Source organism: Panicum virgatum, chromosome 2N (assembly GCF_016808335.1).
Source record: "Panicum virgatum strain AP13 chromosome 2N, P.virgatum_v5, whole genome shotgun sequence".
In the NCBI taxonomy this organism is placed as follows: Eukaryota; Viridiplantae; Streptophyta; class Magnoliopsida; order Poales; family Poaceae; genus Panicum; species Panicum virgatum.
Window position 1 is genome coordinate 51,133,697 of NC_053146.1, and position 17,831 is coordinate 51,151,527.

Consider the following 17,831-nt stretch of genomic DNA (forward strand, 5'->3'; position numbering starts at 1 on the left):
AATTATTTTTATAGATATTGTTAGTCAAATATTAGAAAAGGTTGACTTAGGGCAAACCTCCTAATAGATAGGAGAGGTATATATACATATATACATACATAGCTCTCAGAATTCAATAATAGCTAATTAGTTAGATACAATTGACAGGGAGTAGCATCCATGGCGACTAGAAGTAGAAGCACACAGCAGAGCGAGCCAGCACTGCGCACGTTTGTCTGGTTGAACTATTCCTCTACGTACGTGACCCGAAATGCCACTGTGATTAGCAGTAGCACACATATTTTTTTTTCTGAATACCTATATAAAACTACAAGAGGCTCATCCATCCATTTGACATAGGCTCAAGCTACCTAGCTCCGATCCACTACTACAAAAATATTTTATAACAATGCCCAATTTTTTAGAGGCAGATCAAAATGTAACCCGTTCTACAAAAGGAGCGAAGCAGGGGCATGTGAAGCCATCACCCGCTCCTAAAAATAGGGCTGATTTGTAGGGGCAGATGAGTGGATGACATCATCACCTGCCCAGCCGCATTTTTAGTGGAGGGAGTCACACGCCCCCATATCACCCGTCCATACAAATCATTTTCAAATTTATTCAGAAAAGTTATTTAATTCAAAAAAAAGCAAGAAACGTAAAGTGAAATTTGTAAGCATATTGTGACCTACAGAACTAGAAAAAAATATATGACAAACGTCATATATGTACTTACGTAAAAAGAGATGTTTTGAGTCAATACTTCACGCCAGCAAAGAAGGGTACAAAATGAAGAGTTTCCGTGCAGTATATAGGAACTCAATTCCTACTTCCTCCGATCCGTTCCAACTTCTGAAAGATATATCACTTTAGTTATTTTTGTTTTAAGTTAGACCTTTTTAACTTTAGCAAATATATAGTGAAATATACAAATTTCTGTAATACAAAAATACACTCTCAAAACATGATCCATGACAGATTTAATGGAACAAATTTGATGCTGCAAACAATGATACCTTTTTTTCAAAAAACTCAATCAAAGTTAACTAAAGTTTGATCCAGGAAAAAAAACTTAAGTGACCAATAATTTAGAACGGAGGAGCTCTACTTTCGTACCCGTCTATGTGTAGCCTAGAAAATTAACAGTTCTTAATTTATGGGGGTCCCTAATTTATGTACCGGTACATATGTTTCTTCCAGGCCGATCGTGCTTAATTATTTCAGCATGTAGCCAGCGAACCACCTTCTACATATACACTGTCATGTGAGGACGTGACCACATATATCCTCATTTACTACGACGACTACGATGCATGGCCCAAGTTTATTTGCTGTCATGAATTACTTCTCCGCTGCTTTTCCTAGCTCATAATCCGGCCGGTTGCCGTCGGTCTCTATACGTCGTTCATCGAAGCTCCTGATGGTCCGGTCGGGTGTCCTTCTAGGCCATGGGTGGTGTGGAACCTGAAGGTCCAACCAGAGTACCAGATCCTATACCTGACCATGAGTCCATGACACACACGAACGCGCATAGGAGGTGCCAGGTGCATGCCGTTCAAAACACCAAGCCACTACGACCTGTGCCTCCCATCCCAAGCGATCTGCCGGAGCAAAACAGGCACGTACGGGGACTATCACGTACTCCTAGGCTTCCTAGCTTTTGCATGGATCGGATGATGGATTATTGCTCTAGCTAGGAACAAATTAAGGGCCTGTTTGGCAACGGCTTCACCGGCTCCGGCTTCGTCTACTGTAACGCACTGTAGCGGCACTGTAGCACGGAGCCGGTGAAGCCACCCTCCCGCAGCTTCAGCGGCTTCACTCCTTCCGCAGGCAAAGCGGCTTCGTTTCAGCTCCGTGCTACAGTGCCGCACAGTGCCGCACGGTGCCAAGGCACTGTAGCACGGACCGGAGCCGCACGCTGCTCTCTTTGTCCTGTTTTTCTTTTTATTTACAGTTCGTTTCCAGTCACCGCACGTGTTGTTATTTAGCCGTAGCCTTATTAATTAATTCGTACTCATTGTCTCCATGTGGCCTGGATAGGTCCCTTGCCACACTCGCAAATAAAGATAGGTGTTGCTGTAGCATTGCTCCTTTTTGAACTCTTTTTTTTCAGAAAAACAAGTGCGAGTGTGTAATTTGTATATATTCTATAGGAGAGTGCAGTATCTTGTTGCTCACTACCAGAAAACAGCAAACTCCTGACAACCAAAAACCGTGAGGAAAGGTCTACCGTCAGTAATACAATTCGTGACGGCTCACCATCAGGAATTCAATGACAGGACTACGTTATATTATCAAGAAAGATGGACTTTTGTCAGTCGTCCTGAGGATGACTTGAAGCATATCAATTCCTGACCGTTAGGATCCTTCTTGTTTTCAGTAGTGGCACTAAGCCAGATATGCACTGGAAAAGTTGATGCAGGGACAAGAAAACGAGGCCTCATCCTCGCCTTATCTTACTATTACAAGATGGAAGATTTCTTTAGAACCACCTTGTGATCAATACTTACGAGTCATATATAGTAGAGAAAAAATACTAGAAATTCAAACTAAAATAAGAAACATCAGGTTATTAATTTGATAAACTCTAATAATCATATTACTCTTACTGATGGAGACTCCTTTTATATCTGCCACATAAGCCTCGCGAGACATGCTAGTGCTAGAAGAAAATATAAATCCTAAAAATTCCTTTAAATTTGAATGTCTCCAATCATCATTTATATAAAGCTCATTGCATCTATCTATTTTTTCTAAAAAATAAGATGTACATTTATAAAAGTAGTACAAAGTACATAATTCTATATCTAAACTATGTGCCTCTATAATCATGAAAATAATCTAAAGAAACTCCTAATGCTCATATAAATTGCCTATCTATTCCATTTTAAAAACAATATACCCTCTAAGTTGCATGCAAATCACTGACCTCCTTCATTGTTAAACATAATGCAAAGGACCCCCCCCCCCCCCCCCCGACTCTGCATTTAAATTTCCCCACTGATGTTGTTTATAAAAAGACTAACCCAAGGTATGCATTCATGATGTGTGTCACCATGTAGACCACGCAGAACAGGGGTGGATCTATGGGGAGTCGCCCTAGGCCCCCCTCCCCAGGCCTAATGCCCATGGATCAAGAAGAGGAAGAAGAAAAGAGAGAGGAGGAAGAGAAGAAAAGAGGAAGAAGAAGAAGAAAAAGAGGGAGTAGGAGGTGGACAAATCCCCCACCCTGCCCCTAATTTTCTAAGTTGCGTCCGCCACTGCAACAGTTGATATATATGTACATGCCACATGCAGCTCAAGCTAAAGTTTGAACTAGACACATGTCAACAGACATGGACGTGTGACAAGAAGGAAAAACTACGAATGGGGATAGATAAAGCATATAGGTTATGGTAACAATGTGTATCACAATATTATAAAAGATAAGAAAATATCCTTGTTAATATTATGTTAGAATATAAATGAAGGAGAGAGAGAAAACGTGCACAAAAATAAGCAATTTTATGTAGTTGTGGCCCCATAAATTTTAATAGTTATATATCTCAAACTTACTAGACCATGATGGAGCACCATTTGATGTGCTAAGGTTTCAACTAAAACACACATGAAGATGTGACAAAAAAGAAAAAAAATGTTAATGAGGATGGGAAACATATATGGTAGTTTATAACTAATCACATAAAGATAAGAAAGTATATGCATGTATGAGTGTTGTGTTACAATATTAGAAAATGAGAGAATATAAAAATAAGTAATTTTTTATTAGTTGTCATCCTCCCATATTTATCTATAAATTTTAATAATTATGTATACCTCCTAAAATTAAGAGCCCGTGTTAGGGCACGATTTGTTGGTCTAGTGAACCAAATAGAGAGATCGATCTACTAGTGACATCTACAATTTGGTTCACGCCAATTTCGCGAGGGTATTTACCCTTTCGGAAGCTGTAATAGTGTGACAATACCTAGTTAAGATGCACGACTATTCCTAGCAAGTAAACTCACTCTGCCAAAACAAAAAAACAGCCTATATGCACGGCAAATATCTCGAGAGGTGCTTACACATGCACACATAGCTAAAACAGGATAAACAGGAATCTCATACGAACATTTTGTCTATGAAAACAGAGAAACTAGTGCCGCAGGGACATGCCTAAGGTCCATATCGGCACCATCTAGCTGTAGTACAAGACTACAAGTTGTTATAATAGGCCACATATACGTGGACTTCGTAATGTGTATCTTGTGAATGACCTACTTCTCTTGGCTCTGTGATATTTTCGTCCTTATTGCTCATTGGTCACACAGTACTTTAGTTGTCGGTGTCCTGATTACAACTCGGCAAATAGCACCCTCTCTCATTAATCCGTGATTGGTGGACCCTCGCCTGAGAAAACGAGATGGCAAGTAGCACTACACGCTGATGTGTACATGGATCAGCTGCGCCGTGACCTGCCGCGCAGACAATGAAGAAATTGAATAAGCAGAACCCCAGCTTCACTATAAAATTTTCAACAACTGGACCAAATATTGACAGTACAGTCCACATATTGTACCTGGACATAGAGATGGTTTTTTTTTCATCTCAAATAGGTACTGAATTTAATTTCCTGAAAAGTCGCGTGTTTCTGGACTCCGGAGTACCACATATATCCTCCATCAATTACCTTTGTTTGTTTCACAAGTTTGAATGAGAGGAAATTCCTCGAAACTATAATAATGTTTGGAAAGGTCGCATCCACGGTCATGTTTCGGAAGCAACCTTGCGAGACTATAATGTTCAAATAATTGTTTTTTTATCTATGGACAAGGGCAACAAAGAAAAATTCATGGACCCTCTCTTTTAATCAATATAACAGACAGCTCTCCTGCTGGTTTGTTAAAAAAAAAGAAAGAGAAGTCATGGATGAATCATGATTGCCAGGCCACCCTGTGGGGTGTTTTCTTATCGAAATTGCAACTATTTTTCACCGTCCGAATGCTCCGTGTACCTTGTCAAGATTATAACAAGCGCAACATCAAAGAGTATCGGTTTTTTTTTTTATGAAACAAAAGTGCATATCTTTTACAAACCTATTTGGAGTACATGAATTTTGAATACAATTATCTGTAAGAATTTAACGCGGAACATCTGAATTCTTGAACGTGTTTCCTGTAAGAGCCGGGAAATTTCCTGCTGTAAATGAAGCTTCTGTTTCTGAAAAGGAATTTGATCTCTTTTGGGTTTCGACTAGATCGGCCAGAAACAGCCCCAGCAGCCCTCATCCATTCCACCTAAGATTCCCACAGGCATGATGACTGAATGTGCATACTGCACACAGATCGCGCCATGTCTGAATGGAATTATGGAACACACACACAGTCCTCCAAGAAGAAACAATGCAAGAACATTCAGAGTCACAGTTCCCCTCTTCCAGCCCAGGCATGCGCTCGACATGGAGGGAGAGGTGGCACGGTGAATACTCCTTGCGCGCGCACGCCCCCACCCACCCTATAATAACCCCTCGCCGCGCGCACCACCACACAAGCGTGTCTACTAGCAGCCGATCGAGGAGCTAGGCGCAAGCTACCCCCAACCTCGAGCTACTACCAGCCGGCAGCGGCAGCTGCTGTGCCGCTGCCGCCATGGAGAACCCCTACACGAGCTTCTTCAAGAACCACCCGCACCGCCACCGTTACTACTACCACCCCGCCACGCCGCCGGCGCCAGCAGTGACGCCCGCCGCCTACTCCTCCCTGCCCTTCTTCGCCGCGCATCTGCAGCCACCACCAACCCACACGCCGCCCGCCCCGCCCTCGCCCCCGCTCCGGGAAGCCCTGCCGCTCCTCTCGCTCGCCCCGGCGGCCGCGTCATCGTCGCGCGGTATCACGCGAGAGCCGGGGCAGCGCGGCCGGGTAGCGGCGGATTCTGACGAGGACGGGGACGACGAGGAAGAGGAGGAGGGCGGCCCCGCCGCGAGCAGTAACAGCGGCCACGGACAGCAGCGCGTGGGAGGCGGGCTCTTCGCCGACCTGAACGCCAAGGCCGCGGGCGACCCGATGGACGTGGAGTCCGGCGGCTCCGCGGCGGGCGACGTGATCGTGGCGCTGCGCATCGGCTTGCCGACGACCAGCGCCGGCTCGGCCGACCCCATCGGCGCCCGCAGGAGGCATGAGGACGGCGGCGCCGAGGAGGAGGAGGACGACGAAGGGAGGAATGGCAGGGAGAACGGCGGCGGCGGGGAGGAGGAAGAGGAAGAAGGGGAGGCCGTGGCAGCCCCGCTAGGGTTCCCGTCGACGCCGATCGGGCGGCTGAACAAGGGGCAGTACTGGATCCCGACGCCGTCGCAGATCCTGATCGGCCCGACGCAGTTCTCCTGCCCCGTCTGCTTCAAGACCTTCAACCGATACAACAACATGCAGGTGAGCCGATCGATTCTGTGCTCACTTTATCATCAGCTCGATATCCATCCAACACACCTGCACCATGCATTTCTCCTCTATTTTTTGTTGGATTTTTAAATTGAGCTACCAACAAATCCAAGCTTGATTATGATTCACAAGCTGAAATTTTCCTCTTGGCGCATTAAACCATCTCGTTGGTGATCACAAATCATGCTTGATTATTGCATTTTTTAGGACGACATAATTTTGGGGCTGCTAGTTTCTTCGGCACCTGAACATGCATATAGATGTCGTCGTCGATCCCAATAATTGGAAGGGAACATATCTAATGCAAATCAAGGACCTCGTGCAAATTCGTGCAAACCTACTAAATAAAGTTTCAAAAAATTCTGAAAAAAATCATGAATGTGCTTCTCAGATTACATCATCTATATATAAAATTTCATGGTCAAATTCGTCTTACTCTAGAAGTTACAAAAAAGACAAATTTGAGATGCATTTGAACCATTATTGTTGTCAGAAAATTTGTCTTTTTTGTAACTTCTAGAGTAAGACGAATTTGACCATGAAATTTTATATATATATGAGGTAAGCTGAGAAGCACATTCATGATTTTTTTCAGAATTTTTTGAAACTTTGTTTAGTAGGTTTGCACGGATTTGCACGAAGTCCTTGGTTTGCACTAGATATGTTGCCTAATTAGAATTACCTAACATTAAATGATGTGGTAGTAGGTTAAATAAAGTTTCTACAGTTGGGAAGAAACCGGCCGTCGCGAAATGAGCACGATCGAACAAACCCTGTCAAACAGCTTGGTGGTGTAAATAATAAATAGCCGCGGTTCCTTTGCCGGGACAAAGTGGAGCAAACGTCTGATCTACAGATCTAGTGATCTTCCCTTAAATTGTAGCTGCTGCGCCAACGAATCTCTGAAACCATCGCAAGGACCAGTGAGTACAATTAAGGATGCTGCTATCAGTGCGTAGATTATAACTATGATCTGATCTGGGAATAATCTGATCCAGATTATAGGTGGATACACAAATCTTCTGTTTCTTTCTTTGTTTGTTTGTTCGAAGTAGCATAGATGCACATCCTGTTTTTTTTTCCTTTGGACAAATCAAAGCAATAATACTGCTGAAGAAGCAAACAGTTGTTCCATGGAGTAGCTAGCTGCTAGCTGCTCATGTGAAAGAGCCAGATTTCATGCACGTGCTCATGTCTGGTCTGGAGTCTGGACGGCCGGCCGGCCCCTGACCGGCGATGAAACATGAAAGAAGGCGAGGCGAGGCCCCAGGGCCAGGCCGGCCGCAGCGGCCGCCTTTTCGTGTGATTGAACAAGACAGGCATGGCCAGGAGAAGCCATGAAGCATGCATGCATGCAACTTTTGTGCTTTTCTCCGGGAGTTCGTCTCCTTTGGTGCATGCGGGGCAGTCACTCAGCAAGTCAGCAGGCGAGCGGCGCTGCGTGGAGATCATCCATATCCCAGCGAAGATCTCTCTATAATCTTTCAAAAAAAATCTCTCTCTCTCTCTCTCTCTCTCTGTCTCTCTGTCTCTCTCTCTGTCTCTGGTTATGTGGCACGGATGGAGCTTGGTCATCTGCAGATAGCGCGTCTGATCTGCGAAAGTCGCTGCTGGAGCGTGCACACCATGGCCGCTGCCTGATCTCCCAGACCACTACCATTTCCACCACCGATCTATCTTCGATCATTGTAGCCCATATGAGCTTTCTTTCTTCAGAGACAGGATGATCGATCGATCAGGATAGTACTTGAGGACAGACAACACTGCACACACACACTTGACACTTGGGCCGTCTTTGGTTACATAAACCAAAATTCCAAAAAAAATTTCCGACACCTACATGGAGACTTAAATCTAGACGAAATAAAAAACACATTGCGACTGCTGTCTATAAATGGCGAGACGAATCTAATGAACCTAATTAGATGCTAAATTGCTACAGTAATACTACAGTAAATAACCTCTAATGACAGATTAATTAGTCTCATTAAATTCGTCTCACGATTTACAGACGAGTTCTGTAATTATTTTTATGATTAGTTTATATTTAGTACTTTAAATATAAAAAGATGTCTTTTCAAAAATTTTACGGAAGGCAACCAAACACGGCCTTGTATTTTTCTCGGTTGCATTCTTCCTTTTCACTGGAATCTAATTAGCATTGACTTGGGATAGATTCGCTGGCTGCCTCCTTCACGCCTCCCGAGAACTGCAAGAGATGTGCAGTGGTCGTTGCTGTAGCTTAGCTATGGCGTCCCTGCCACGCTCACTGTGTGCAGACGCAATCAGGCTCGTACACGGTACGCCCACTCCCTCTGTAGCTAGGCCCCGTTTGGTTGCGTGGTGTAAAATTTTTAAAAAGACATTTTTTTATATTTGAAGTACTAAACATAGACTAATTACAAAAATAATTACAGAACTCGTCTGTAAATCGCGAGACGAATCTAACGAGCATAATTAATCCATCATTAGAGGTTGTTTACTGTAGCATCACTGTAGTAATTTAGCGTATGATTACAGTCTAGTTAGGTTCATTAGATTCGTCTCGCCATTTATAGACAGCAGTCGCAATGCGTTTTTTATTTCGTCTAGATTTAAGTCTCTATGCGGGTGCCGAATTTTTTTTTTGGAATTTTAGTTTTTGGAACTTAACACGGGCCTAGTCTCAGATCGCTCTCCTCCGATAGAAACAACACAAACGCATCACAAGCAATGGTCTCTATAGCTTGTCTCTGGAAGCTAGCTGCTAGTACACTACAGGCCTCGCTTTCAAAAGCTTGGTGTGTGCCAGGCCTATGCGATCATGCGGCTCCTCCGGTTTCACCACTGACCGGCATGCTGGCCGCTGCAAGGAAAAACAAAATGTATTGGAGCCTGGCAGCCTGCAGTGTCTTCTCTCTCTGATCATATTAATCACTGCGTTCGGCTTGTTGCTCCAGCTCGAGCCTTTCCTCTCACATCGCTCCAGCTCCATCCTCCAGCTCTAACTAGCCCAATAATATTTTTCTCTCATAGCACTCCAGCTCCAGCCTGACGAACACAGTGATTCATAGGCAACCAATGTCAAAGACACGAGCATATGCCTCTCGAAATAAACAACACGCATTCAAACTTTGCACTGTAGTCCTGAATTATGGTCGATGTAGGGCAATATGCATGAACTGTACTGGCGTATAGTAACAGTTGATTTCAACTCATGAATGCATGATCACATGCATGAACACTATATATATGTGTATATACGTAATGCTATATATACTACCAGATGCATGATAATAGCTAATACTAGTTATTTAGTCTGCTGATGTGGAAGTGAGAGAGAAAAGAAAAGATTATTTAAAACTATTGGACCATATGCTCATCTCACATGTTCTTAGACTACGTGAAATAGATTAGCTATTTGCTCGTCGCTAGTGATTACCCTCTCTCTTATTTTTCTGTAGCCACATCAGATCTAGCTAGCTAAATAGCTAACCATTGCGGACACCCTAAGTGTTACAGCATGAGATGATGTAAGCTATGCCACACAGTATCTAGCTAGCTTGCACACCATAAACTTCATCATGTACGTCAGTCTTCAGTTATATAACTGAACTGATGATTAACAAATTAAGCGATGCTTAATTTGTGTGCCTTCTGATCGTGCGTCCGTCTCTTTGTTTCCTTGAGTACTGATCAACAAGCTAGCTACGCAGATGCACATGTGGGGCCACGGGTCGCAGTACCGCAAGGGCCCGGAGTCGCTGCGCGGCATCCAGCCGACGGCGATGCTGCGGCTGCCGTGCTACTGCTGCGCGCCGGGGTGCCGCAACAACATCGACCACCCGCGCGCCAAGCCGCTCAAGGACTTCCGCACGCTGCAGACCCACTACAAGCGCAAGCACGGGCTCAAGCCCTTCCTCTGCCGCCGCTGCGGCAAGGCCTTCGCCGTCAAGGGCGACTGGCGCACGCACGAGAAGAACTGCGGCAGGCTCTGGTACTGCCTCTGCGGCTCCGAGTTCAAGCACAAGCGCTCGCTCAAGGACCACGCCCGCGCCTTCGGACACGGCCACGGCTTCGTCGGCGGCGCCGGCGCCGGCGCATGCGGCGGCGACGACGACGGCGCGGTCTCCGACGTCGACCACGACGGCGCCGCCGCGGCCAAGTCGATGTGATGATTGTTATCACCGATGATGATCCGTCGATCGGTCGAGCTCCGAGCCTCCGATCCAAGCCGGCCGGCCGGAAGATCGATCGATCTTATACATACAAAGACACTGTATGATCGATGCTGTACTGTAAGAGATGATCGAGCTGTTCTTTTATTTTCGTTGCCGCTGCAGCTGCTGCTGTTATGTCTTCTTTATCATCTTATAATTAGGTACGTTGTGTTTGGTTGGAGGGTGAACTTGCATTGCATTGCTAGGGCATAAGTACGGCACGGCTCATGTGTGGTCATTGTAGTACTCTTGTTCTCTATCATCCTAGTGATTGTAGGAGGGCTCGACTAGGGAACTAGCTAGTACTACATCTCGATCGATCACAGGCATGCGTGGAGAACTAGCCCTGTTCATCCAGTTCAAGACCTGCAAATGTTGTACAAATTAAATAAATAATTCCTTGTTGAGCGCGGACACTTACAAGTACGGTCTATGTGTCTTTGATATGCTTGGGGCCCATTTTCCGGTGAAAAAAAGGGCGCCTAGGGAACTTATTTTTTTCAAGGCATATTATTCATATTTGTTTTTAGGTAAATTTATTTTGTGCGCTGCACTGAATGAATATGTTATTGCAACAATAACAAAAGTACTAGAAGAATAGATTCAAAGAAGTTTTCACACTAGCGAAGTACTGTAGTGCTCCCAGCCCAGTTCTATCCTAGTCTCGTCTGTGTATCCTTTTCTTTAGAAAAGAATTGAATTGGAACTCTTATTCTTTTTCCATTTAGTTTTGAGTGTACAAACAAAATAATCTTGGTGCTAACACATAAACTGATCCTAGACCTGATCACAGGCCACCCGACCCGATAAACCCGACCCAACCCGCCCGAAAAAAAAACCCAACCCAACCAAGTGACGGGTCGTGTACGTGCCGAAATATTTGACCCGAAACTCAAAAAAAAAAACGATCCAGCCCGAAAATTACACACACAATTGCGGACCAACCCGACCCAACCAGTACCCGACCCGACCCGACCATGTCATGGGCCGGGCATGGGCCAACATTTTTTGACATGAAACTCGAAGTGACCCGACCCGAAGCCGACAGATAATCAGGTCTAACGGATCCACAACACCCACTACTTACAGACAATTTTCCTTCGTATTTTATCAAATAGTTATTATTTTTGTATACATGTTCTAAATTTTAGAAATTCATTTTACTACCCAACTATTCTAGTTGTCCACTTAAACTCCTATACAAGATTTCAACAAATCTAGAAATCTCACAACTGCACCCCCCAAAGAAACCAGATTTTTCGTGATCATTTTTATCGTTAAATGCAGCTAATACAGGTTTTAAAATCACGATATGGAACTACATGGAAATAATTATTAAAAAAATCCTAAATTTTTTCTTACAAATTAATTACTACGATTCATTATTTATCACCCTCATAATGCAAAATTCAAATCGTGATTCCCAACAAAACAGAAGGAACGTTTTTAGTAGGGTTGCATCGACCCCATTTAAGTGTTTGATGGGAGTAGAAATTAATTTTCTAAGGGAGTCAAAGGGGACAAAGTACAATGCCAAGGGTAGTAAAATGGATTTTGACCTTTTATTATATCATTTCCTATTGATTCTTTTCCTAGGAATAATGCAGTAGAGGACTCATTGGTTGTATCCATTTTTAACTATGCATGTATCCTTAAAAAAAATCTGGCATGTCATACGTACTCTGGTCTAGTGATCGGTTTTCCATGGATATGGCTCAAACATGTTTCAAAACAAATTTGATATGGCTCGAATACACCTAATAACTGCAGTGATGGAGGACCATGATACCAGCCATACCACCTTGCCTAAATTCCAGTTTAGTTCTGCACTTGTGCCATATATGCCGCACAACATGCCGCTGCTGCCTCACTGTTATATTACGTACGTCTTCATCTACACGCGAAACAGTTCCTGCGTGCTCTTTCCTGTGCAAGCATCCCATGCGTGCCCGCAGAAAGGCTGCGAGACATGTTCCCGTTTCTTTGCATGCCCCAGAAAAAGGAAAAGGCACAAGGGGGCCTGCAGCCTGTAGGCTGTAGCCGGCGGAGATAGATAGATACTTCCAAGAACTGAAGAACGCGGAGGCTTCCACCACCTCCCATCCCACCGGGCCATGGCCAAGCTTATCACACACACACAACTTTGCTTTCGAGAGATACAAAAGCTAGCGACCCCAGCGCCGGATCGGATCGGATCGATCCTCTCTTTTTTTCACGAGATCGAGGTCGAGGCGGAGAAAGAAGAAGATGGATCGAGGGGCGGAGAGGAATAGAGGATCAACTTTTTGGGCGCACCTGAATGGCCGACAGAAATATGTATAGGCAAGCCTGATGAGACGGTGGCGTCAAATGATGAGCTTCGCTTGCGCCTCCTGGGCCGAAAGGAAAAGCTGCCCCCCTGCGCCGGAGGGAATCAAACGGGGGGCCCTCTGATCGTGCTGTTGCTGCTGTTGCTAGCGGCCGTGGATCACTGTTGGATCTTGGTTACCCAGCGAGAAGGAGAAGGACGGACGACGTCTTGCTTCTTGCGTGCACTCCAGGACCAGGAGGTGCAGAACTGAAGCGAGTTCGTCTGCGAACGCCGGGCGGACAGATAGGAAAGGGAGCCGGCAGCGTGCCGGAGGCTGCACTCTTTCCTCCACCCCGGTTCCTGCTGTAGCCCGTCTCTCGGCCAGGCAAGTCGTCCGTTCCGCTGCGCCGGCCGTAGCGACGCGCGCAGCCTTGAGTCATTTTTCAGCCTGTCAGTTATCTATTTACCTGAATGCAAGTTACTGCACTTTGGGTGTGTTTAGATCGCGAAATTTTTTTAGGTTCGGTTACTGTAGCATTTTCATTTTTATTTAGTAATTAGTGTCCAAACATAAATTAACTAGGCATAGTATTGAAAATTCAAAAAATTACATGTCGTGTATCCTTATTTAAAGATTATACTATTTTTTTTTACCATACATCACTCTATTCATTATCGTAAATTATGTTTTATTGTTGGTTAAAACAATTCAAATATGATCTACCTATAATAACAATTTGATTTGTTGAGCTTTAATAATATTATGCATATAATTATTTTTATTTTCGTTTTATTTTGATGGATTGTTGTTAGCTTTAGTTTTTATTAATAGTATAAATTTGTAACTGATACATAGCTAAATTGTATTTTATATTTAATTTTTCATGATGGCATTGGTGGGTGATTTTTAATTAGGCATAAGGATATTTTAGGCTAATTTTATTATAATGGCAGTGGTGGATAATTTTATTTTTCTATTTTTCTCCGATTAACGTGGGAATTTCTAGGCCTTGAGAGCGAATGTGGAGGCTCCGTTTGTTGGCCAAATAATAAGATAATAGATTAGGCTAAAAAAAATAATCTCAACATTTACAGCTAAACTATATAATTGATTATTTTTTAAACTATATTTAATGATATATATGTTCAAAAATTCGATGTGACGAGAAATCTTGAAAATTTTTGGTAACTAAACATGGCCTTTGCCCGGCGGCCCCGGCCTGCAGTTATGTAACGTCCCGTCGCTGGCCAAGCAACTTCAGGTCTTCCTTCAGCCTTTGCCGTGAAAAGGTGGGTATGCCAGTGCGCCCAAAGTACACTCTAGCTGCAGGCCAGCGAATCCCAAATCTCCCTTCTTTTTTATTTTTGTGTAGAAGAAAAATCTCAGCAACAGACTGCATATTGGGGCTTTGTTGAAAGAAATTTTCCTTCACAAAAGTAACCAAACAAAGTAGCAGGTCAACTGACAGGTGATTAGTCCAGTAGGTGTAGCAGTTAGTTCGGCGCAGAATTCAGTTATCTACGCCGCCCATACAAATGGAGGTCACCTGGAGGTGTGGCCGTAAATGTTGAGACCAGGTGACTGTAGAACAACAACAGTCGAAATGAAGACGACGACAAGAACAGAAAAGCTCACGCCAACACCCCTGGGAAAGGAAGGCTTTTGCCTGGCTATTGTTCTTCGTTAATGTGGTGCCGCCGAAGCAGGCCTTCAGAATGCTACAAACAGGCCCAGAAGCCCATCCAGCTTCATCATTTTGTGGACCGACCTTGCTGGGCTAGCATTCGGGCCTTAATTTGTTTTTTGCCTGCTAGAGGCTACTACAGGCCCAGAAGCCCATACTTCCAATAGGAAAAAATCTGTTTTGCCTCCCAACTTTCACGAAAGTCTGGTTTTCCTCATCCAACTCTAAAACCATACATATGGCCTCTCCCAACTTATCAAAACCGGACAACTTTCCTCCCTGAGTGGTTTGAGACTGAGGTGACAACAGTTTTGACGATTTTTTTTATTTTTTATATGTGCAACTTTAGAAGTAACAAAGTATCACTTAGAGAGCTCTCAAAATCATGATATTTCATAAAACGCTAAAACAAACCATAGATAACAGTACAATAAGATGTGCAAGATTTTGTTGAATAAAATTTAAATTATTGAAATTTTAAAAGGAGTCATAATAAAAACTTTTCAATTTTTTATGGTACCCAAATGATTGGTATCTTTGTTTGGCACAGGCTATATATAATATATATTATATATAGCATCTGCCAAATAAAGATACCACATCAACAAGGTTTAAAAGGATACACAAATATAATGTTATCAAATTTGTCGTGGTGTGGAAAACCACAGCCGGGTGGCGGAATGCACCCGCCTAATCCTAAGTGTAGGATGTGCTTGGGGCAGTCAAGAAATGCTCGATCTAGAGGCGTAAGAACACGGAAGCACAAAAGGATTTAGAGTGGTTCAGGCCGCCGGAGCGTAATACCGTACGTCCACTGTGTGATGTATTGTCTGAGCTTGTGTGCAAGCTGGGGGAGGAGCTATGTCTGTCTCTGCATGTGTGAAAACTTGTGGAACCTCGTGTCAGTGTGAACCTGTGTTCTAGCGGGCGTGCTCTCCCTTTTATATGTCCAAGGGGAGCACGTACACTGAGCGGGGCCCCGACAGGTGGGCCCGGCGATGTATTAGAAACTACACTTTGGCCTTCAATGTCTCAGATCCAGAGATCTTGTCGTCGGCTTTCGTGCGTAACTTCTGACCAGGGATGGTCTTGAGCTGTCCTGTCGGAGTAGAGTCTAGTCTCTGGAGCCGCGCGTTGAGGTCAAGATGAAGCGCCGAACTACTGACTCAGTCCGCTGTAGCTCCAGTTAGTAGCTGGTCATCATGACTCGTTGCCCATCCGCGCGGCGCTGAATCTTTAATGCTCGCCTTGGTAACTGACGAACCGCCTTGGAAACAGGCGGGCTTACCGTGTTCTCATGTCACGCATGTCCAACCTGTGAGTGGGTATCCGATGCCCTGCTCTGGCAGCGCACGCCTCAACCACCAGCATTTAATGCAGCAGGAGGGCTGGCGATCCACAGTGTGGACTGACAAAAGCTGCCACGTGCCCAGCGGCAGCAGAACATGCCTCAACCGCTCGCACTTAATGCGGGTGGGTGAGGGAGCTTCCAGCGGAAGGCTTACGCCCGCGCCCGCGTCTGCGTGACACGTGGCGGCTCTGAACCCCTCCCGAGCAGCTATCTGAGCCGAGAGCTCACGGGGGTCCGGATAGGCACGTGGAGGTCCCGGACCCACCTGCGGGGGTCCGGGTCCGCGGCCACAGGTGCTGAGCATTTCCACCTCTGGGACACGTGGTGACACCGGACCCGTCCCCGAGCGGGAAGCGGGTCCCGGACCGTTGGTCCGGTGAGATGGAGCCGGACCCCAGGGGGTCCGGCAGCTCAGCTCCTTAGAATGTAGTTACGGATAACTACGCGAGTCTTGTCACAGTAGGAGTGGGTGCCCCAGTTGCAGAGTACCGACAAAATTTTTAGCAATCATTTGGGTACCTAAAAAATTAGAAATATCAATATTTTTAAATTTCAACAATTTAAATTTCATCAATAAAATCTTGTACATCTTATTGTAATGTTATTCATGCTCTATGATTTAGTGTTTTGTGAAATATCAATATTTTTTTATACTTTGTTACTTCTAAATTTGCATATCTGAAAAATCCAAAAAAAATCAAAACCATTGTCACCTCATCCTCAAATCAGTCAGGGAGGAAAGTTGACCGGTTTTGAAGAATTGGAGGAGGTCATACGACCGGTTTTGTAGTTGGAGGAGGAAAATTAGACTTTCGCGAAAATTGGGGGAGGCGAAGTAGACTTTTTCCATTCCAATATCTCCGGAATAAAGATGGCAACCGATACAAAATACCTGCGTACCCGCGGATACCCGACCCGCTGGGCGCGGATTCGGGTTTGGGTTTGTGCCCGCGGGCGCGGGCGCGGGTACAACTCTAAACACAACGGGTATTTCATAACGGGTTTGAAAATTTAATATCCGAACCGGAAACCCGCTGACATGTGGGTCCTAACACAGTAACACTCTTTATATAAATCATCTCTACTCTCTAGGGTTTCTCTTGTTCCTTTCCTTCCCCACTCCCGAGTGCCCGCCACCGCCCCCACCCAGCCCAGCGTCCCGCGCCCCCAGCGCCGCTCCCTCCTCCCGCACTCCTCAGCCAGCGGTCCGCCCCTCCCTCCCCTCGGGCCGCCGGCCGCCACTCCGCCGGCGGCCGCCGCTCCGCCGCCGCTCTCCCTCCTCCTCGGGCCACCGGGCGTCGCTCCACCGCCGGCCCCCGCTCCCTCCCTCCTCCTCGGGCCCCTGGACCACCGCTCCACTGCTCGGCCGCCGTTCCACCGCCGGCCGCCGCTCCCTCCCTCCTCCTCGGGACCCTGGACCGCTGCTCCACCGCTCGGCCGCCGTCCGCGTCACCCAGATCCACCCCAGCCGCCGTCCGCATCGCCCACATCCGCCCCAGCTGTGGATCCCGTCGCCCCGCTGCCATTCGTGGACCCCGTCGCCTCACCGCCATTCGTGGACCCCGTCGCCCCCGGCTGCCATCCGCGTCACCCCATCGCCTCGGCCACCGACGGTCGACACCATGGCCCCGGCCGCCGTCCGCATCGCCCCGCCTACCCCGTCGACCGGCTGTTGTTTGCCCGTCTACGCCACCCTGACCCCGGCCGCCGATGCGCCTCCCTGGCAGCCATCCTCCTGTAGGTGTGGTTAGGCCTGGGCGTTCGGTCTATTCGGGTTGTTCGGTTCGGTCTATTCGGGTTACGAGAATTTCGGGTTCTGAATTTTGAGAACCGAAGTTTTTGGAAAAATTGCAGGAACCGAACCCGTATAACTCGAAAATTTCGGTTCGGTCTATTCGGTTCCCCGAAATA

General features: G+C 45.8%; 1 protein-coding gene across 1 annotated transcript; it reads left to right on the forward strand.

Annotated features, from left to right (window-relative positions):
* The first annotated feature begins 5,341 nt into the window (after positions 1 to 5,341).
* Positions 5,342 to 11,020, forward strand: LOC120661058 (zinc finger protein WIP2-like). Its single transcript, XM_039939747.1, has 2 exons — positions 5,342 to 6,386; positions 10,091 to 11,020. Exons 1-2 carry the CDS (start codon positions 5,610 to 5,612, stop codon positions 10,547 to 10,549), a joined length of 1,236 nt encoding a protein of 411 aa, XP_039795681.1. The 5' UTR covers positions 5,342 to 5,609; the 3' UTR covers positions 10,550 to 11,020.
* Positions 11,021 to 17,831: the final 6,811 nt, after the last annotated feature.

Coding starts and splice junctions, on each gene's coding strand:
- LOC120661058 (XM_039939747.1), top strand. CDS start 5,610: ATGGAGAACCCCTACACGAGCTTCTTCAAGAACCACCCGCACCGCCAC. Junction 6,387..10,090: donor ACCGATACAACAACATGCAG/GTGAGCCGATCG, acceptor CTAGCTACGCAG/ATGCACATGTGGGGCCACGG.